The sequence below is a fragment of the Ailuropoda melanoleuca genome, chromosome 19 (genome assembly GCF_002007445.2).
Source record: "Ailuropoda melanoleuca isolate Jingjing chromosome 19, ASM200744v2, whole genome shotgun sequence".
Taxonomy (NCBI): domain Eukaryota; kingdom Metazoa; phylum Chordata; class Mammalia; order Carnivora; family Ursidae; genus Ailuropoda; species Ailuropoda melanoleuca.
Genome location: NC_048236.1, coordinates 33,479,220 through 33,502,668, shown reverse-complemented (window position 1 = coordinate 33,502,668; position 23,449 = coordinate 33,479,220). Strand labels below are relative to the sequence as shown.

The window sequence follows — 23,449 nt, the reverse complement described above, 5'->3', positions numbered from 1 at the left end:
ATAGCAGTACCAAAAGTAATTCTGGGCTTTTGTTATGTTTTTACAATTCTTTACTTCAGCCTTTAGAGAAAGCCAGTAAGTACAAATTCAGATTTCTGATTTTTACTTCTTTTTATGAAATGGACAAAATGGACATACCTTATTAAGTTTTCCAAGTGCTGATATCAAATCTGCCCATTCACTGGAATATTCAAAATTCTTTAGAGCTTTGTCAATTGCAGCTACATAGTTTCTGTATTTGGAGTCACTCAGTAATTCTAGCTCTTCTGTGTTCATCCTCCCACAGCGTCCCACTAGAGACCAGTTCCAAAGTCATGTAAAATCATTACCTATAAAAAAGTTTGCAGAAGGAACCAAAGTTACAAAGTAAAGTATTAAAACAGGCTCATATGCTCTTGTTATAAAACTATTGGCTAACTTTAAAATGTTTCTTGAGTTAGAAGTGGTCAAAACTGGTCAGCTAGTATATAGAGTCATGAATTCAAAGACTGCTTCATAGTCATCCATATGCTTCTTCCTAGAAACTGGAAATTGGCTGTGCGAATGAAGGGATAGAAAAGAATAGGAAATATTTTGGTACTTATTTCAGTTTAGAAATCATGCTATTTTTCTTTTATTTTCTGATATAACATTTGTGATGGACACACTCCTCTGCTTTGTTTTGATGCTAAGATATACTAAGAGTGGTTGGATTGGAAAAATCAAGGACATGTATGAAAAAAACAGGAAAAAATATTAATTACTTAGAGATCATCTCATTTTATTAGGCAATAAACGAGCACACAGTATAAAGGAACATCAGCTTTTTTGGAATTAGACCTTACTTTTAATAAAAAAGACAAATACATGTGGTAGTTTAAAACATGTCCACAAAGTCTTTGATATTAATTTTAAAAAGTGGTTCCAAATCCTACAGCTGGATTTGGTGAGTCAGTTCTGACAAAAATAGCCAAGGCAGAAGTGACAATGCGTAGTGGCTAAGACTAGGTCATAAAAGCACTTTGGCTTCCTCCCTTACCCTAAGATCATTAGGTCTGGGGAAAACCAGTTGCCACGTAATGAGAACACTTAAAGGAGCCCTATGGAGACGTTCCGTTGTAAGGACTGCTGCTTTCTGCCAACAGCCATTTTAGAAGTGAGTGAGCCATTTTAGAAGCAGATCTTCCATTTCCAAGCAAGCCTTGATTTGATGGCAGTACCAACAAACTAACTAACTTCATGAGAGATCCTGAGCCGAACCTACATAACTAAGTCTCAAATTCATGACCTACAGTAATCTTGCTGATTTAGGACCCTGACTTGGGGGATATATTTGTTATACAGCACTAGATAACCAATAGAGTAGTAATTAGGATTTAACTTAGGCTCAACTTAAAACCCAACGTGGCTTTTCCTCTACTTTTTTGGTATCCTATTGGACTTTCAACTAAAACTGTATCTTTCCTTAAAGCTGGATTCATGAATGTGGAGGAGGGTCTAAGAATGGGACTTAGAGGATGCCAACATGATTAAATGAAAGGTAAAAATAGTCTCGTCAACAAATGGTTTTAGGATAACTAGAAAACCACATGTAAAATAATGAAGGTGACTCCTTCCTCATATCTACACAAAAATCAACTCCAAATGGATACTAGATCTAAACGCAACAGCTATAAAAGTCTTAAAATAAATACAGGAGGGGCGCTGGGTGGCATAGCGGTTAAGCGTCTGCCTTCAGCTCAGGGCGTGATCCTGGCGTTATGGGATCGAGCCCCACATCAGGCTCCTCTGATATGAGCCTGCTTCTTCCTCTCCCACTCCCCCTGCTTGTGTTCCCTCTCTCGCTGGCTGTCTCTATCTCTGTTGAATAAATAAATAAAATCTTAAAATAAAATAAAATAAAATAAAATAAAATAAAAACAGGAGTAAGTTTTTGTGTCCTAAGGCTAGGCAGTCTTAGAAATAACACTAAAGACGACAGCACAAGCAGTAACAAAAAATAAAGAAATCGGACTTTATCAAAATGAAAAACCTTTCTTCTTCAAAGGACATCATCACGGTAACAAAAAATAAACTGGACTTCATCAAAATGAAAAACCTTTCTTCTTCAAAGGATATCATCAAGAAAGTAAAAACAGGGGAGGACTTCTGGGGAAGACTGCAGAGTGGGAGGACTCTAAGCTCACCTTGTTCCACAGATACAACTAGCCATATCAGTGTAAATAACTAAAAAAAAAAAAATGACCTGAAGACTGGCAGAACAAACTCTCCCCAGCTAAGCGTAGAAAAGAGGCCATATCAGAGAAGGTATGAAGGGTGGTGATAGACTTGAGAGCTAAATGGATCCATGGGACTCTCCTTGGGAGGGAGGAACACCCCAGGCGTGAGAGAGGAGAGAAACAGACTCACTTCAGGGAGCCCACATGGGGTAGATGAATCACCATAATATTTGGCTTTTAAAACCAGAGGGGCCAAATTTTGTGAATTCTTACAATCAGCAGGGCTTTAAACCTGGTCCGTTAAAAATCAGGAAGCTTGAGAGAGAACAGGGAGGGTGAGAGGAAACTGAGACCCCAGCCTTAAAGAGACAGCACAACAACGAGCCCAATGACATACAGCATAGAAGCAGCAGCTTGAAAAAAGCCTGGGTATCTGGGAGGGAGATTTGCTTACTAATCTCAAAGCACGTGCTGGAAGGGCAGGGATCTTTGGGAGACTTCTCCAGGAACAAAGAAGCTGGAAGGCACCATTGCTCTCCCCAACCCCCCTTCAAATAAACACAAAGAAACGTGCGGGAACCAGTGGGGTACCAACACTCACTACCTAACTTGCTAATAGTGCCTCCCACCCCACCCCCGTTCTCTTGAGACACCCCAACCAGCCAGATCTCTACTCCAGATCTTCTCCCACAGCAGACCCAGGCAAACCTTGCTAATACCACCTGACCCTCCCCCACATGCCCCTGTGGATCAGTCCTCCAACCCATGGGCCTCTGTCCCCAGCAGCTGCAGGTCTCCTTTTGCTGCTGCCAGCCTTTCTGACAGCACACACCCTGCCCTCATGTTCTCCTACAGCCCTGTGCTACTATATCTCTGGCAAACATTTGGTCTGACTCAAGTTAAGCCCAAGGTGGCCCCAGAAAGGCTCATTAACAACAAAAGGATCAAACCCCGCCCCCAAAAGGCAGAGAGCCATTGCAGATGAATGGACAGAAGGCAAAAGCAGCTCAGTCACAACAGCAGGGCACATGCAACACACACAGGAGACACCCTGAAGCAGCAGGTTCTGGTCAACAGAGAACAATGCACTACCAGGCACTACAGGCCCTCTACATAGGCCACTACTTTCAAGAGCAGGAGACGCAGCTGACTTTCCTACCATATAAAACAGACACAGAGTTAGACAAAATGAGACAGAGGAATATATCTCAAATTAAAGAACACGGCAAAATCAGTGAGAACTAAACCGAAGAGAGGTAAGTTATATGTCTGATAAAGAATTTTAAGTAATGGCCATACAGATACTCACTGGACTATTAAGAGTGGAGGACCTCATGAGACCCTTAACAAAGAGACAGAAAACATAAAGAACCAATTAGAGAGGAAGAACTCAATAACGGAAATTAAAAATACACTAGATGGAATAAATAGTAGACTAAAAGAAGCAGAAGGACAGATCAGTGACCTAGAGTAATGGAAAAAACTCTAGCTGAGCAGCAGGAGAGACAAAAAGAAATAATAAAAAATGACAACAGACTTAGGTAACTCAGAGACACCATGAAGCATAATAACATGTGCATTATAAGGATCCCAAAAGGAGAAGAGAGGAAACGGGAGCAGAAAATGTATTTGAAGAGCAAGATGAAAACTTCCTGAATCTGGGGAAGGAAACAGAAATTGAGATCCAGGAGTCACAAAGAATCCCCAACAAAATCAACCCAAGGAGGTCCACACCAAGACACAAAGTAATGAAAGTGGCAAAAAGTAGTGACTTTAAGAGGGTATTTTAAAAGCAGCAAGAGAAGTGAAAACAGTTACATGCAAAGGAAACCCCACTGGGCTATCAGCTGATTTTTTAGCAGAAATTTCGCAGGCCACAAGACAATGAGCATAATATATTCAAAGTGCTGAAAGAAAAAAAACTGCAGCCAGCAATATTGTATTCAGCAAGGCCATCACTTAGAATAGAAGGAGAAATGAAGAGTTTCCCAGACAAACAAAAGTTAAAGGAATTCATAACCACTAAACCAGCCCCTAGAAGAAATATTAAAGGGGACTCACTGAGTGGAAAAGACAGACCATAAACAGGAATAAGTAGGAAACATAAAAGCTGTAAAAATAAGTGTATCAATAAATATCAATGAAGGGATTCACAAAATAAAAGGATGTAAAATACAAAACCATATACCTAAAACATGAGGGTGAGAGGAGCAAGGAATGATTGGTTCAACCTTATGTGATCATCAACTTAATATTGACTGATATATGCATAAGATGTTACATACAAACCGTTATACAAACCTAACAGTAACCACAAATCAGGAATTGGTACTAGATATGCAAAAAATAAAGGAAAAGGAATCCAAGTACATCACTACAGAAAGCCAACAAATCATGAGAAAAAAGAGCTACAGAGAACAACAAAAAGAACCACAGAACAAGTAACAAAACAGCAGTAAGTACATACCTATCACTAATTACTTTGAATATAAACAGACTAAACACTCCCATAAAGGAATAGGTGACAGAATGGGTAAAAAAGTAACACCCATCTATACACTGCCTACAAGAGACTCATTTCAGACCTAAAGATACACGCAGATTGAAAGTGACAGGATGAAAAAGCATTTATCATGTGAATCTAAATGAAAAGAAAGCCAGTAAAAATACTTACATCGGGCAAAACAGACTTTAAACAAAGACTTTAACAAAGAGATAAATAAAAACACTATATAGTCATAAAAGGAATAATCCAGGGGTGCCTGGATGGCTCTGTCAGTTAAGCGTCTGCCTTCAGCGCAGGTCATGATCCCAGGGTTCTGGGATCGAGCCCCAGATGAGCTCCCTGCTTAGTGAGGAGCCTACTACTCCATCTCCCTCTGCCTGCTGCTCTGCCTACTTGTGTGCATGTGCACTCTCTCTCTATCTCAAATAAATAAATAAACAAAATCTTTAAAAAAAGTAGTAATCCAACAAGAAGATATAACAATTGTAAATATTTATGTACCCAACACGGGAGCACCCAAATACATAAAACAGCTAATAACAAACATAAAGGAAGTAATTGATAGTAAAACGATAACAGTAGGGAACTTTAATACCCCATTTACATAAATAGAGAGGTCATCCAAAAAGGAAATCAACAAGGAAGCAATGGTTTTGAAGGACACACTGAACAAGATGGATCTAATGGATATATTCAGACATTCTTTTGCAAAGAAGACATGGCCAAGAGACCCATGAAAAAGATATTCAACACCAATAATCATTAGGGAAATGCAAAGATAAACCACAATGACATTTCACCTTATACCTGTCAGAATGGCTAAAATCAAAAAGACAAAAAATAACAAATGTTAATAAGAATGTGGAGAGAAAGGAACCCGCATGCAGTATTGGTGGGAATGCAAACTGATGTAGACACTGGGGAAGACACTACAGAGGTTCCTCAAAAAATTAAAAACAGAGTTACCATATGATCCACCAGTGGGATTTACCCAAAGAAAATGAAAACACTATTTTTAAAAGATACATGCAACTCCTATGTTTATTCCAGCATTATTTATAATAGCCAAGACACAGAAGCAACCCATGACAATTGATAGATGAATGAATAAAAGATGTGGTATATGTATCCACAATGGAATATTACTCAGCCATAAAAAAATTAGATAGTGCCATCTGCAACAACATGGATGGACCTAGAGGGTACGATGCTAACTTAAAAAAGTCAGACATAAAAGACAAACACCATGATTTTACTCATATGTGGAATTTAAGAAGCAAATGGACAAAGAGAAAAAGAGACTTAAAAAACCCCAAGCTCTTAAATACAGAGAACAAAATGGTAGTTACAAGAGGGGAAGTCTGTTGGGGTATTTGGGAAATAAATAAAGGGGATTAAGACTACACGTATCTTGATGAGCACCGAGTAATATAAGAAATTTTTGGATTATTATAGTGTACACTTGAAACTAACACTGTATGTTAATTATACTTCAATAAATAAAATTGATTGTAGGATGGTCATAGGACGTACTAAAAACTACTGAATTACACACTTTAAATAAGTGAACTGTATGGTAGGTGAATTATATCTCGGTTGAAGTTATGTGTGTGTATTCCTACATTTTTTTCTATATAAGGGATCTTAGCAAATCTGTGAATTACCTAAAATTACATGCAAAATTTACCTCTTACAATTTATTGGGGAGATAGTCTACTACTTTTATAATATTCTCAAAAATGCTTTATAACAAAATCCTCAAAAAGGTTAAGAGTCACTACTCTAGAGAATATAACCTGTATTAGTAATACATTTGCCCTGAAAAAAAGGTAAAAATCTATGTATTTCTTAAATCAAAATTTTCTTGGTTAAGGCTGTGACAAAAGAATGATACAAACTTCCCAATTCTCTACCTCAATTCTTTTATCCATAAAAATAAAAACAAATTCCCAAATCCCATTTCAGAGAGATTATCTTAAACACAGTCACTTGACTTATTATTCACTTAAGTACACCATGTGCCAAGCACTATGTCTGGGTGCTGAATAAAGAGAATATTCTTGACCCGCATGATACTTTCATTCCCTATTGGGAGGGATAGGCTCTTAAAATAATGCAAAATTTATGCAGGGAAAAAAAACCATACTCTAACGCTATCCCTTCATACTCTGGACTCTCACAGTAACAAAACAAAGCAGTATTTTTACATACTGTGAGAAATCCAAGATGAATAAGAACTTAAAAGATAAATGAATCAAAACTAATCTTAACTATCTTCCCTTCCAACACTGATTTGTTTCATTAAGAACTGGTTATGCAATTACCCTATTAGGAAGAAGTCTTTGAAAGGAGGAACTATATTTCATACATATTTGTATGTAGCACAGCATTAACTTACAATAGGCAAGCTCAAGCTGGGCGCAGACGCAATATTGTAAGTATAAGAGTTAAGACTGGGACTAAGTTAACAATTCTGTAAGCTGTTTTATCATCAATCTATGGCTTCTAAAATTTTTATAAACTACATTTAAACATAAGCATAGGGGCGCCTGGGTGGCACAGCGGTTGGGCGTCTGCCTTCGGCTCAGGGCGTGATCCCGGCATTCTGGGATCGAGCCCCACATCAGGCTCCTCCGCTATGAGCCTGCTTCTTCCTCTCCCACTCCCCCTGCTTGTGTTCCCTCTCTCGCTGGCTGTCTCTATCTCTGTCAAATAAATAAATAAAATCTTTAAAAAAAAAACATAAGCATAAACACATACAGCAACATATACTTCAGATACAATGGTACTCTTCACTTTAAAATCTATTTTGTCTAGTGTAAGTACTGCTGCCCTGGCCTTTTCACTTCCAATTTGCAGTTCCTTCCATCCCTTCACTTTTAGTCTATATATGTCTTTAGGTCTGGGGTGAGTCTTCTGTAGGCAGCATAGAGATGGGTCTTGGTTTGTTTTGTTTTTGTTTTTTTAATCCATTCAGTCACTCTAGGTCTTTCTATGTAGCATTTAGTATATTTACACTTAAATTAATTACTGATACGTATGTACTTGTTGCCATTTTGTTAACTGCTTTTTGGTTGTTTTTGTAGTTTTTCCCTGTTCTTCTCTTGCTCTCTTCCCTTGTGATTTGAGGGCTCACTTTAGTGTAATACTTGGATTCCTTTCTCCTTTTTGTGTTTATCTATTGTAGGTTTTTGACTTGTGGTTAACATTAGGTTCATATAGAACATCTTATGTATATAGCAGTCTATATTAAGTCAATGGTTGCTTAAGTTTGAACACATTCTAAAACACTACATTTTTACCCCCATTTTATAATGTCATATTTTATGCCTTTTCATTTTGTGTATTTGACTGATATTCTAGATATAACTGATTTTACTATTGTGCTTTTACTTCCATACTGGCTTTATAAGTGATTAATTTACTACCTTTCTACATGTTTGCTTTTACCTGTGACATTTTTCTTATTTTCTTTTAATTGTGGTCTTTTCTCTCCAGTTAAAGAATTCCCTTTAACGTTTCTTGTAAGACTGACTTAGTGGTGATGAACTCTTTTAACTTTTGTCTGGGAAACTAGCTCTCCTTCAATTCTGAATAATAACCTTACTGAGTAGAGTATTCCTGGTTGTACATTTTTTCCTTTCAGCACTTTATATCATACCACTCCCTTCTGGCCTTCAAAGTGTCTGCTAAAAATCAACTCATAGCCTTATGGGGTTTCCCTTGTTTGTAAGTGCTTTTTCTTGTTCCTTTTAAAATTTTCTCTTTATCATTACTTTCTGCCATTTTAATTATTATGTGTTTTGCTGTGGACCTCCTTGGGTTAATCTTATTAGGGGCTCTCTGCATTTCCTGGATCTGGATGTACGTTTCCTTCCTCAGATTAGGGGAGCTTTTAGCTATTACTTCTTCCAATAAGTTTTTTGCCTCCTTCTCTCCCTCTCTTTTAATAAATAAAGCAAATGTGAGCAGACATAAAGGGAGAAATTGACAGTAATACAATACTAGTAGGGGATTTTTAACAACCTATTTACATCAAAGGACAAATCATCTGACAGAATATCCACAAAGAAACAGTGGCCCTGAATGATACATTAAACCAGATGGACCTAACATATACAGAATATTCCATCCAAAAAGAGCAGAGTACACACTATTTTCAAGTGCACATGGAATATTCTTCAGGATACATCACATGTTAGGTCACAAAACAAGTCTCAATAAATTTAAGAACACTGAAATAACACCAAGCGTATTTTCTGCCCACAACAGTATGAAACTAGAAATCAATTACAAGAACAAATCTGGAAAGAACACAAATACATGGAGGCTAAGAAACATGCTACTAAACAATGATGGAATCCACCAAGAAATCAAAGAGAAAATTAAAAAATTCAAGGAGACAAATGAAAAGGAAAACACAATGGTCCAACATCTCTGGGATGTAGCAAAAGAAAGCAGGTCTAAGAGGGAAGGTTATGGTGAAACACACCTACATCAAAAACCAAGAGGATTACCTGGCTGGCTCACTCAGTGGAATGTGCGACTCTTGATCTTGGGGTTTTGAATTTGAGCCCCACATTGGGTATGGCGATTATTTTCAAAAAATAAAATCTTAAAAAAACAAAAAGAAAAATCTCAAATAAACAACCTAACCTTACACCTAGAAAAGCTAGAAAAAGAACAAAGCCCAAAGGTAGTAGAAACCAAAAAACACATCCAGATGGCCAACAGACACGTGAAAAGATGCTCAATATCAAAATCATCAGGGTAATGCAAATCAAAATCACAATGAGGTATCACTTTACTGTCAGAATGGCTAAAATAAAAAAAGACAAGAAATAACAAGCGTTAGCAAGAATGTAGAGAAAAAGGAACCTTCATGCACTGTTAGTGAGAATGCAAATTGGGCAGCCAGTGTGGAAAACAATATGGGGGTTCCTAGAAAGATTAAAAACATAAATACCATATGACCCAGTAACTCCACTGCTGGAATTTACACAAAGAAAACGGAAACACGAATTTGAAAAGATATATACACCTCTAGTTTATTGCAACACTATTTACAATAGCCAAGATATGAAAGCACAAGTGCCATGGATAAATGAACAGATAAAGAAGATACGGTATACAGGTACAATGGAATATTTCTCAGCCATAAAAAAGAATGAGATCCTGGTATTTATGATAACACAGATGAAAACTAGATGCTAAATGAAGTCAGTCAGAGAAAGACAACTACCATATAATTCCATTTATACGCTGAATCTAAAAAATTAACAAATGAACAAACAGGCAAACAAACAAACCAGACTCTTCAACAGAGAACAACTGGTGAGTGGGTGGCCATGTAGGTGAAACAGATAAAGGGGATTAAGAAGTACAAACTTCCAGTTATAAAATAAATAAATCATAAAGATAAAATACACAGCACAGGAAGCATAGTCAGTAATATGGTAATAATGTTGTATGGCAAGCACTGAGTAATGTATGGAATTGCTGAATCAATAGCTGTACACCTGACGGACGAGGTCGAAGATGGTGGACGAGTAGGAGACCTACATTTCGTCTGGTCCCAGGAATTCAGCTAGGTAGTTACCAAACCATTCTGAATGCCGACGAACCCAACAGGAGACCGAAGAAAAGAACAGCAGCAACTCTATGAACAGAAAAACGACCACTTTCTGGAAGGCAGGATGTACAAAGAAGTGAATCCGAGGTGACATATGGGAAGAAAGACTGAGGGGGGAGAGAGCCGCCATCAGCCGGCTACAGGCAAGTGATAGAGCCACAGAGCACAAAATCGGAACTTTCAGAAGTCCGCTCCAGTGAGGGAGGTTGCTCCAGTGGCTAAGCAAGGGTGTGTGTGGGGGGGGTTGGAACCCTCGCTGGGACAGTGTGGTCTCAGGACTCTCGGGGTTACAGAAAGACTGGGGGTGCATACGTGTGGCAGAGCTCCCAGGTATCAAAGCAGGTAAGCCGGCTGCAAAGAGTGAACCCAGGAGTGGGCTCTCAGCTCGGGGTTTCCATAAAGCATACAACGTGATCTGCGGCACCGTTGGGCCACTGCTCTTCAAGCAGGGGCCCAATAAGCAGCAAAACTGGGGAGACTCCCCTTCCTCCCCAGGGAGGAACAGCGTGGGAGCCCGCCGCAGGAACCTGCTGGGTTTGGAGACTCCAAACAGGGCTGTGTGCCACAGACAGAAACGCTTGGTCACAGGCCCGGTGAGCACAGAGTGCGGACAGAGACCAGGGAGACAGGAGTGATGGATTTTCTCCGAGGGCTCCCTGAGGAGTGGGGCCGTGAGCTCTCGGCTCCTCCGTGGCCAGAGAACGGGAAGCCACCATTTTCATCCTCGTCCTCTAAAGCTGTGTGGAAAGCCTTCAGGAAACAAAAGATACAGAGAGCAAACTTGAGCAGATTATTCAGCCTGGCCCCTGGCAAGGGTGCTGCAATTTCACCTGGGGCAAGGACATCTTCGAATCAACACAACAGGCCTCTCCGCTGAAGATCAGCAAGAACTTCCAGCCAAGACCAAGTTTACCGATCAATGAGAACTGCAGAACTCCAGTGCTAGGGGAACACAGCACATAGAATTCATGGCTTTTTTTTTTTTAACCATGATTCTTTAGTCTTTCAAAATTAATTTTTTAATTTTTTTTCTTTTTCTATTTCTTTTTATAAAATTTTTCTTTCCTTTTTCAACCAACTTATCAATTCCTTTTTAAAAATCTTTTTTAATTTTCATTTTTACAGTCATATTCTATCCCTTCATTGTATTTAACCTTATTTTTTGTATATATACATAAGTTTTTCTTTACAATTTTGGGATGCAGATTCTTTTAACAGACCAAAATATACCCTAAATCTAGTGTACGGTTTTGTTCTGTTCACTCGCCTGATCACATTCTTTTTTTTTCTTTTTTTAAATTTTTCTTCTTTCTTCAACCAACTTCTTATCAATTCCTTTTTAAAAATCTTTTTAAATTTTTACAGTCATATTCCATCCCTTCACTGTATTTACCCTTATTTTTGTAAATATGAAAGTTTTTCTTTCTTTAAAATTTTGGGAGGCAGTTTCTTCTAATAGACCAGAATATACCCAAAATCTAGTGTGTGGCTCTGTTCTATTCACCAGCCTGATCTTTTTTTTTTTTCTTTTCTTTTCCCCCCAGTTTCAGGTCTCTCCTGATTTGTTTAGTGTACATTTTTCCGGGGTCTTTGTTACCCTTTTAGCATTTTGTTCTCCAGTTCATCTATTCTCTAGACAAAATGACAAAACGGAAAAACTCACCTCAAAAAAAAAAAAAAAAAAAAAAAAAGAACAAGAGGCAGTACCGATTGCCAGGGACCTAAATCAACATGGACATTAGTCAGATGTCGGAACTAGAGTTCAGAATAACGATTATAAAGGTAAAGGTATAAAGCTGGGCTTGAAAAAAGCATAGAAGATACTAGAGAATCCCTTCCTGAAGAAATAAAATCTAACCAAGTTGAAATCAAAAAGGCTATTAATGAGGTGCAATCAATAACTGCTATGATAAAAATGAGACAGAAGAGAGAATTAATGATATAGACAGCTGAATGATGGAGAATGAAGAAGCTGAGAAAAAGAGAGATAAACAACTACTGGATCATGAGGGGAGAATTTGAGAGATAAGTGATACCATAAAGCGAAACATTATTAGAATAATTGGGACCCCAGAAGAAGAAGAAAGAGAGGGGGGGCAGAAGGTATATTGGAGCAAATTATAGCAGAGAACTTCCCTAATTTGGGGAAGGAAACAGGCATCAAAATCCAAGAGGCACAGAGAACCCCCCCTTAAAATAGTTGTACACCTGAAACTAATATTGTCAATTAAATTTCATTAAAAATAAAGAAATAGGCCAATATAAATAAAAGATCATTGTAAAGGCAAACTAGAAGGCCAAAAAGATCTTTATATTTCTCTTTAGTGATTCTGACTTCCTAAAAGAAAAATAGGGGTGCCTGGCTGGCTCAGCTGGTTGACCATGTGACTTTAATATTAGGGTTGTTAGGGGCGCCTGGGTGGCACAGCAGTTAAGCGTCTGCCTTCGGCTCAGGGCGTGATCCCGGCGTTATGGGATCGAGCCCCACATCAGGCTCCTCTGCTATGAGCCTGCTTCTTCCTCTCCCACTCCCCCTGCTTGTGTTCCCTCTCTCGCTGGCTGTCTCTATCTCTGTCGAATAAACAAATAAAAATCTTTAAAAAAAAAAATATTAGGGTTGTTAGTTCAAGCTCCACATTGGGTGTGGAGCCTACTTTAAAAATTTTTTTTAAATAAAATATATATTAATTATTAAAAATGCATTAAATAAAATGCAAGCAATTGAAAATAAACAGGTGGATATATTTGCCAAAGAAGAACAATGTGGATTAACATGATCATCTACTTAATTGTTAATGCATATTAAGATCATACAGCATATGTGTCTTGGTATTCTCTATTTTTCACCAGCATTTTCCACATTAGTTCTTATGTAATCATAACTCCTAATGGTTTCATTAAGGATATATTATACTTAAACTCTTCAAAAAAAGAGACTGACATACTGAACAATTAAAGCCATAAACTCTGATAACTGATAAAATAGTTAAATATTAACACATGGTGACATATAAGGAATGAAGGTTAGAATGAACACAAACTAAATCTAAATCCTTTCTGGTTCTGCTTCTGAGAAATTATACAAGAAAGAACTGTAACACCAAAATAAGTTCAGGGAAAAAAAGTCAATCTCACTGGATATTCTGAAAGCACATAAAATAACTTAATTCTAATCAATAAACCTAAGAATAGTGGTAAATAGAGAAAGCACATGTATAATTTTTACTGACAAGGCCTTTTTTCCCCTTAGCAATATTTCTATCAATATATTCATAAGATATAACACATCATTTTCAAGATAAGATATACAGTATCTGTGCATGGGGAAAATTAACCTAAAAATCAATTTAGTAATTTCTATAAATGGAAGTATGTTAATTGTAATCAGAGTAATAATATAATTGTGAGGCATTAACCTCAACTGACATATTCTTCAGACATACTTTTTAAATTTGGTATAAAAAACTAAAATGGCCAACTAAGTTTGTGGGGTTTAGAACTCTTTTATGTATTCACAGCTAAGAAAGTTGACTCAGATAAGAAAAATTTTTTTTTATTTAGCGAAAAATTACCTAAATATTTAAATGTAACCAAAAAGAGTTCATATAGTATAGACATGTAGAACATTAAAAGCAAAATCTTATGCAAACAGCTGAAAAATGAGAAAGGACATTTTGTACAAGTTTCATCAGCAGGGAGCTATGGTACTTCTTTTGTGTGAAAATATGGTCAGATCCTGGGACTAGAAATTAGGTTATGCTCCCTCAATAACCTTTAATGAAAATAAAATTACTCATCACATATCAGAAGTCTAGGGATGTATCATTTTTTTATTTTTTCATCCAATATATAATAAATGCAAATTCCAGCTCTCACGGATTTTTCCCCCATATTTTATTTTAAAGTGGCTTATATCAGTAGTTCTTAAAGTGTGGTGAAGAACCAGTTTTTCCCCAACCACCGCTTACTGATAGAAACCATGCACAGAGGCACCTGGGTGGTTCAGACAGTTGAGCATCCGACTCTTGATTTTGGCTCAGGTCATCATTTCAGGGTCCTGAGATCGAGTCTTGTGTTGGGCTCTGAGCTCAGGAGTCTGCTTGAGTTTCTCTCCCTCTGCCCCTCCCCCACATTTGCACTTGCTGTCTCTCAAACAAATCTTAAACACACACACACACACACAAAACATGTCTGATGCTTACTTTCATCTGTGTTTATCTCATGTTTCCTTAACAAAGAATTTGTGAACGGCCCAGAAATCACACTTCGAGCACCACTGGCTTAGATCATAATGCAAATAAAGCATTTCCCACAGTGGATCAAGGAAACTTTCTACTCTGCCTCTTCTCCAGAAATGTAGTTAACAGGTGGCAAAAAATGCACATGTCCAATAACAAAACAGTGTTTTGTAGAACACCCCAGCCCACAAAAAGACGGACAGTAGAGGGCAGGGTCTCAAAACACAGGAGTTAAAGTCAAGACAGCTGGGAATCCAAATCCTAGTTTTAAAGCTGTATGACCTTGGGTAAATGTCAAAGTTCAGTTTCCTCATCTGTAAAGCAAGATGATAATAGCTCAATAGCTGTCAAAATTAAATAAAGAACATATTAAACCTATCACAGTGGCTAGCACATAGAAAGTGCTCTAAAAAGCTACTGCCACCGTTAGCACCAATAAAAACAAAAACAGTACTAGGAAGCAAGTGTGCTAATTTTAAGGACTAATAAATTGTAATTAAGAACCAGATAACACACAACTTAGTAAAGGTAGTAAAGCAGAAAATTGAAGACTCTCACTAAATTATATCCAATTGTCTTGTGAATGCAAATTAAAACTTGCCATCGCCAAATGTGTGGGTTATTTTTTTTTACTATTAACCTGTACATATTTAACATACCTGAAGAGTTCTGACTAATGTATACACCCATAAAACCATCACAACAAACAAGATTCCTTATCAGAGTTGATATAGAACATTTGCATCACTATAAACAAGAAACCAAGCAATTCTACCCCTCTAGCAAATGAGCTTGTTTGTTTGAAATTAAAACAAAAAAACCCAAAACCTATTTCCTGGTAGATACAATAACTAATATAACTAGGAAACTTGAAAATGTAAATAAAAATCAAATGAAAAGAAAAATTGTGATTTTTTTCTTAAAGTGATGCAGGTAAAGTCAAAATGGCATTTATAATTTTTCTTTCAGTATGGAATTGTTGAATCACACTATACTGTATACCTGAAACTAATACAACATTGTAACCAAAAAAGTTATGCTTATTAAAATTTTTTTTCTTTCTGGAGCTGTTAATAAGCAGGTTTTTTGACTTAATCTATAATCATATCCCTTGACAATTTAGTTGTTCTTTCAAACTTATAACTCACATAAATTGGACCTGAATTGTCATAAAGCATGATTTAGTGTAGTGTTTTCATCTCATTCAAATATAAAAATGAAACAAAGTAGCTATTAAAAAAGACATAGATTTCTCTCGGCAAATTAGGCCCTATGAAAATTATGAGGGTTTTCGTTATCTTACAGGGTGAAAAGGCAAAATTTAAGAAAGAAAACATTCCAACAGACCATCTAAATTTAAAAAAAAAATGTTTGTTTAAATGGTTATAAAAAATGAGTAGAACTAATTTCAGAAAAAAACCACACAAAGATACTTTGGCTGACCTGCTTATTGCTACTAGCTGAGCTCCCTGCTTCCCTCTCTCCTTTGCCAATGAAAATTCAGGGGAGGGCCGAAGAGACAAAGGATTATTCAGTATTAGCCAATCCTACATATATATCTAGGAACTTTCCTAGAGTTTTATCACATTCCAAGTATGTAAATAAATAAAGTACCATGCAGTTCAGGGAGAAAAAACTCTTGTTGATTTATGAATGAAAAAGTACTTTAAAAAATGCTATATATAAATATATATAGTACACTCTTTCCAAACTTTGACTAAATGAGAAATTATCATTCAGTTACTGTTACCATTTAACAAATGAATGTGACAATTATTAATAAATCTATTCCATTTTGGTCAAAAGTTCTGGGTTTCAAATACTGATACACTAATAATCTTTAGCAAATAATTTCTTTAATCAACTCATAAATCCAGATAACTGGAAACTTCCCGAGAGGGCTAACAATATGGATAAAAGAAAACACCTACCAGGTACTTCACAAATAGGTTATGGTACCCACTAGAACCCTGATGTTCTGTATTTCCCCTCATCTGACCCAATCTCAAACCTTCAAAACGGTATACACCCTAAGAAACTCCAAATGTGTGATCAACAGATCTTCAGCTTTTCTCTGCACATCTGGCTGCCTTCTGGTCCTAACTACCTTCTCAGGATAAGACCTCTGATAGAGCAGAGATAGCAACATCTTATGCTGTGGCTTATAAAATGCCGGGAACTAATTAAATGGTTTGTGCTATTTTAATCAATTTAATCCTATTTGAGCCTATGAAGTATGCATTATTATTGTCCACATTTACAGATAAAGAGACGGAGGTACAGAAATAGTATGTGATACATTTAATAAGCAGAAGAGCCAGGGAACAGAAACAGTCTGGCTTTAGAGTTCTAACTCTTTGGGTGGCAGAGAGAAAGAGAATCTCAAGATGACTCCCTGCTGAGTGCAGAGCCTGATGGGGGCTTGATCTCAAGACCCTGAGATCATGACCTGAGCCAAAACCAAGAGTCAGACATCGATCAACTGAGCCACCCAGGTGCCCGTAGAGTTCTAACTCTTATCCACTACTCTTCAGTCTCATGGAGGCTTTTTGCCTTTTATACCCATCCTATTTCATGGCCAGTGAATGAAGTGTCTTCCTTACTCTCTTGATACTTAGCTGGCAAAATCCCAGTCTGGGTTGAACTTGATTATCTGCTTTTTCCATGCCTGAACCTAAGCAACTGAACATTGCTGGAGAAAAATCATACAACCATAGGCTGGCTGACTGCATTTTAAATTGAAAAACAAACCTCGAATAGGCATTCAACATTGTTCTAATCCATGGTTTCCTTAGTAAATTTACTTGCCTGACACAAGTATTTCATACCTTGTCTTCTTTTCAAAACTCTAATACCACCTCCCTCCATTGTTGCTAAAGACCAAACTTCAAATTTAATTAAGAAAACAGAGGCAAATCCTAAAACCCAGCAATTGTGCTACTAGGTATTGACCCCAAAGACAGAAATGTAGTGATCCGAAGGGGCACCTGCACCCCAATGTTTATAGCAGCAATGTCCACAGTAGCCAAACTATGGAAAGAGCCCAGATGCCCATCATCAGATGAGTGGATAAAGATGTGGTACATATATACAACGTAATACTACTCAGCAATCAAAAAAAAAAAAATCTTGCCATTTGCAATGACACGGATGGAACTAGAGGGTATTATGCTAAGTGAAATAAGTCGATCAGAGAAAGACAATTATCATAAGATTTCACTCATGTGGGATTAAAGAAACAAAACAGAGGATCATAGGGGAAGGGAGGGAAAAACAAAACAAGACAAAATCAGAGAGGGAGATAAACAGAAGAGACTCAATCACAGGAAACAAACTTAGGGTTTGGGGAGGGGGATAGGAAGATGGGGTAACTGCGTGATGGACATTAAGGAGGGCACATGATGTAATAAGCACTGGGTATTATATAAGACTGATGAATCACAGATCTGTATCCCTGAAACAAATAATACATTATATGTTAATTAACTGAATTTAAATTAAAAAGAAATTTTAGCACACCAATTCAGTAAGATATTCAACCATTAAAAATAACTGAAGATCATGTAAGAACAAGGAAAAAGAAAACAGAAGCAAAAGAATGCTTGTATTCTCTCCAACAATCTGCAAACCTATCTCCACTCACACCCACAGTCTTTACTTTCCTCCCTGTTATGAAGAACAAAGGACCCTTCTCCATCAAAGACCTATCCTTTTGCTCTTTTTGGATCCCATCTCCTCTTGCTTTCTCAAGGATTTTCCTCAAGCGCCTTATTGGTTTACTCTTCTTCAGGAAGTTTCTCTTCCTGTGCAGGATCATTCTTCATTAACCTACAGACAAAGCCCTGGAATCTCCCATAGTGAGAAACTAAAATTCATAGCTTCCTCTTGACTCTGACTTTCTGGATACCAACCCATTTTTCTGTTTCCTAATTACAAAACTTTCCGAAATATTTTTCTATACTATTTCATTTCCTCATCTCCTCTTCACTCTTGGGCCCACTCAAAAATGCCTTATGACACTTTCCCTCCAAGGAAACCACACAAGTAAGGGTCACCAGTATACTGCATTAGCCAAAGCCAATGGTCATTTTTCCAGCCCCTCATCTTAACCAACCTCTCAGCAGTATTCAGTACTTGGTTCTTGGCTTCCAGGGCTCTTCATTTTCAAGGTATGTTCTGACTTCTCTAGCCAGTCTTTTTTAGCCTATGTCAGCTCTTCTTCTCTATTCAAATTTTATTATTTTGTAAATGCTGATGTACTTCAAGACTCAATCAGCAACTCTCATCTCTTCTCCCAAGTTATCTCCTCTAGTCTATAGCTTCAAATAGCATTTGTTAACAAATATATCCTAAATGTCTAAACCACCACTTTTCCTTTTCTATTATTCTGGTTAGAGTCCACTGCACTGCCAAATCCTACTTCTACTCTTAAAACATTATAATCCATTCTCCACAGAGAAGCCAGAGATCTTTTAAAATCATATTATGTCATTATGGGAATATCTAAACCTAAATACACCAACATTTTTTGTACTGTAGGGCATTTTGCATTTGCTAATCTATGTATCCAAAGGCTCTTAGGTCAACTCTTTGTGTGTGATAAATTCCTTCCTATCCTCCAAGTAACATCAAACCCTCAGAAAAGCCTTTTCTGAACAGTCATGTCAAGTGGCCCACGCCAAGCCCACAATCTTAACATCTACTCTAGAGTATCACATTATTTACTTTCTAACACTTCAGTTTGAAATTTCCCATTATTTGCATGTTTCCTATCTATCTTCCCTTAATGGAATGCAAATGCCATGAGGTCAGAAGCCAATGTCCAATAATGGACTTGTTCATTCTCCAATCGGTGGACCCATAAAAGTGGCTGATACACAGTAGGCCCTCAGGTATGTTTTGAATAATGAATCTATCAATGTGAACATAGCTCACAAACCATTTTGCTTTGTTTTTTTTTCTGAGAAAAGCTTTGGAGAAAAGAGCAAAACTACACTTCTATTTCTTAATTGGTGTAGCCACACTTCATGCCCTTTAAACCGACTATATTCATATGGCTATTAAGTACTTTAAAAAATTGAAGATTCTCCTAGAACCCTATAAAAAATGTGCTTTGCCCAGTTACACTTTAAAAAATTAACTCAAGTCTTAGCATCTTTATTTAGCATACCTACTTAAATATGGAGGATGTCATTCTAGCCCTATGAAAGGAAATCTATTAAGTATGATATTCCCAGGGATCAAGGCTTTTAAAATTAATTAGATGCAAATCTCTAGTTGGAGAAAATTCTGACAAAGAGTTTTATGTATTTTAATTATATATTTATTTATATTTTCACTTTTGATCTTGGTGAGAAGTCAAAAATCCCACAATTCTAACAAGATGACAAACAGCAAGTTTTATTTATTTGGAAAAAAGATAGTAAAATTAATCGATATATAAGAAATTATCCATCTGTTAGAAATAGTCTGAATTCTATAAAAAGGATAACTAAAGATTTCTTCTAGCTTTAAACTCCGATTTTTGACATATAAGCATCTTGAAGAAAAGTAATTTAGAAAATAAAACAGTGTGAGCACATATTACAACCTAAAATGATCCATTAATGGGTAGCTAGGATTCTTTTGTGAGCTTCAAATAGTTAAAAGCTGTAACAATGAAATATATGCCTTTGAGTTAAAGGTAATATCCTGTCCCCAAAGCACAGCAGTTAAATAAACATTGCCCGAACATTACTCAAGAGGATGATGATTGCTAACAGCAGCTCACACTGACTTTGTGCGGCAGGCACCAGGCTAAGCCCTTTTACACAAATTATCTCATGTAATGTTCATAACAAATCTATGAGGCAAGTACACTCATTCGGCCATGTATTTATGAACATTTTGGTGTTTGAGGTTTCACACAGAGTTAAGAGGAGAAACCAGGAAGAACTCTGGCTGGCTTACACCAAGGCCTGTTCCATAATTACTGTCTTTCTCAACCACTACCGCAACTCTTAATTCTTCGGCCTGACATATCCTACCTCTCCTTTCTTACTCAATTTTTCAAAAACCTGCTCAGGCTATATAGCCTTTCTTGACTCTTTAACTCCCCCATTTTTTAGACACTGTTCCTTCTTTTCCTATTCCACTTACTTTTTAAAAACACTATAATGGTGTAAGTACATGTATTTTTTTGTTGTTGTTGAAGATTTTATTTATTTATTCAACAGAGATAGAGACAGCCAGCGAGAGAGGGAACACAAGCAGGGAGAGTGGGAGAGGAAGAAGCAGGCTCATAGCAGAGGAGCCTGATGTGGGGCTCAATCCCATAACGCCGGGATCACGCCCTGAGCTGAAGGCAGACGCTTAACCGCTGTGCCACCCAGGCGCCCCAGTACATGTATTTCTGTTGTTCCTTCTAGACCTTGGCTTAGGGACAAGGACCAAAGCTGAACTCTGAATACCCCCAACCTACACCACCGCTCAATACTGAAAGTGTGTAGGTAAAAGTATAAGGTGAAATAACTATAAATTCTGATATAAAAGGGTTTTGTTTGGTTATCTGAACAACAGTGATCCCATTTCAACAAAGGACCATGGTGGAAGGGGCACTCTATACAGGATGTACAAGAACACTATCTACTCCCTTGAGATAACCATACCAAAAAGGTAAAAATATGCTCTCGTGTGGGATTAATCCTAGAGAGGTGCTGCAGGTTGGAATGTGCATCCAAAGACAGAATTACAGGTGCGGTGGTCCCCAAATTAAGGATGTCCAGGACTGAAGTGAAGATTCCTGGTGGATTAGGGGTATGTTCTAGGCTAGAAATTTTATTATGAAGCACCCAAGGGATACTTCACAAAACCCAGTGAAGACAGGTTTTGTTTTTATTGGGAAAGGGAGACAGAATTCGTGAGGGCTGTTATGAGGGGACAAAATGATAGTTCAGAAAGCAAATATTTCAAAGAAGTTACCCACATTTTTATGAAACCTGTGTACATCACTGATGGTTCAATTCCATATTCTGATTTAGTCATGTCATATTTGTATCAACCACACAGAAAGAAGTACTTGTGTGAATAATCTAAAACTGAGAATGTCAAACAACTAAATTATGGCTTTGGGATTTATGTTTTTTTCAAACATATCTTTTTAATGTTTAGTATTTGCTAATATTAAAATCCATTTGATTTCCCTTATATATGCTGATTGAATTTCGTGGTGGCAAATGAAACTAACTTTATAGGTGGCAAGAGTAAGTCAGCCTGAGAGTTAAGGGTCAGCATAATGTATTTAAAGAAAATCTAAATTATTTAGATTGACCATATTCTGGTTTGTTTTCAATCAGAAGGAAAAAACACTGCTTGTTTTTTTTATAAACAGAAGCTAAAATGTGAGCTAATGGTAAGTAACAATGAGTGTGTGACTCTACATAATGATTAAAAAGAAAGATGTGAAACACAAGATGAAGGACAACACTAATGTCAGCTATCCTACCAAGTACTTTCTTGAGTTTATTTACAACATCCCTTTTCAGAAAGTATCCTTCTCAAAATAAATATGCTCATTAGTAGCTGAGTATTATTCTTCATTTAACAATGACAATGAGTTTGCTTAACCTTTGAAAGAAATATACTCTTAACTGAAACAAACTACTAGAAAAAATGTAAAGAAAAAAAGCAAGAATAATTTACAGTACAATTAAACCCACCATACTAAGTTAAATATTTCCAAGAAAATAAAATTTAATCATTTTTTAAAATAATAGTAATGTTCTCAGTATTTTTAAAATAAAGGACATACTATTATAGTATTCAAATTAAAAACAGAGACTGGTTGTTACATGAACATAAAAAAATGCTGTATTATATATACTGAACAAGTTTTTCTGTATTTCCCAGTGTATTTAACTGAGTATCTATAAACCAATATTCTAGCCTGTGAAAAAAGATGTAATTTTTTCCAAACAACAGAAAAATACCATGCAGAGTTTTATTTCCTTTTGTACATTTTATTAAAACTGTTCCAAAAGTAAAATCATAAGGAAAACACACTTACACAAAGATGCAAATTCAACTGTGCCTATGCATCTAAAGAATAAGAACAAAATATTACATGAGCAGGAAAAAACTACCGTTTTGGCTGAGTAATTTTACATACAGGGATATACAAAAAAGGATTCGCATTGGACACAAACCATGCGTATGTCTGCACATCACTTTACTCAAAGTTATAAAAGAACGCTGCTGACAGTAAGTAGCATGGCAAGGGTTAAATCATCCCTTAACGGGCAAAGGAAAGCAGCTACAATTAATTTCGAAGATATCAAGATACTTCACAGAGAAAATGGGCAACCACCTGTGGCAGACCGGCCTCTGCATCTCTTCCAATGGGCATCTCGTCTCATGGTTTAAGGTTTAAATGAAATAGAACAGTATTAATATCATGAAAAAACAAAAGAACCTTGCTGAGGTGTTACCTGGCAAGAAAAAGAATTAACTCTAGATATTTTGGTAGATTCTGAAGCACCTAACAGAATCAGAACCAAAATATGGTGTTGCTTATTGTAAAATCTTTATTGAGTCCCTTCACAAAAACTGGGTATTCTCCGAAACACTGACAAACCATGAACTGTTATCATTGTTATTACACCTCTCCTCACTTTCACACCCTGCTCTTACGTTTTTTTAGGATATCACTCCAACACTAGAAATATAACCTGTCAAGCACTATTACTATTCTCAGTTTTTTTGTTTTTACTTCATTACTGAAATAAACAGTACTGTCATCTTCCCAATCACACAAGCTTGCACTCTGGCCTTATTTCCTATTCTTATATCAAATCTATCTATAAATTCACCACCCCCCTCCACAACCCCCCCCCCCCAA

At 36.9% G+C, this 23,449-nt stretch overlaps 2 protein-coding genes across 4 annotated transcripts in view; one reads left to right on the top strand and one right to left on the bottom strand.

Annotated features, from left to right (window-relative positions):
- The window catches only part of DOP1A (DOP1 leucine zipper like protein A), a 126,255-nt gene that overhangs the window by 25,447 nt on the left and 77,359 nt on the right, over nucleotides 1-23,449 (bottom strand). For 2 of the 3 annotated variants that reach the window (XM_034648215.1, XM_034648217.1), the window contains exon 2: nucleotides 139-329. In XM_034648215.1, coding sequence (XP_034504106.1) covers nucleotides 139-276 — 138 coding nt within the window. In that variant the 5' untranslated portion in view covers nucleotides 277-329. Of the gene's footprint in view, nucleotides 1-138; nucleotides 330-22,918; nucleotides 23,407-23,449 lie in introns of those variants that run through there. The other variant, XM_034648216.1, reaches the window with a different exon arrangement.
- ME1 (malic enzyme 1) overlaps nucleotides 1-23,449 on the top strand; it is a 320,859-nt gene that overhangs the window by 269,886 nt on the left and 27,524 nt on the right. The gene's annotated exons all lie outside the window — the stretch shown is intronic.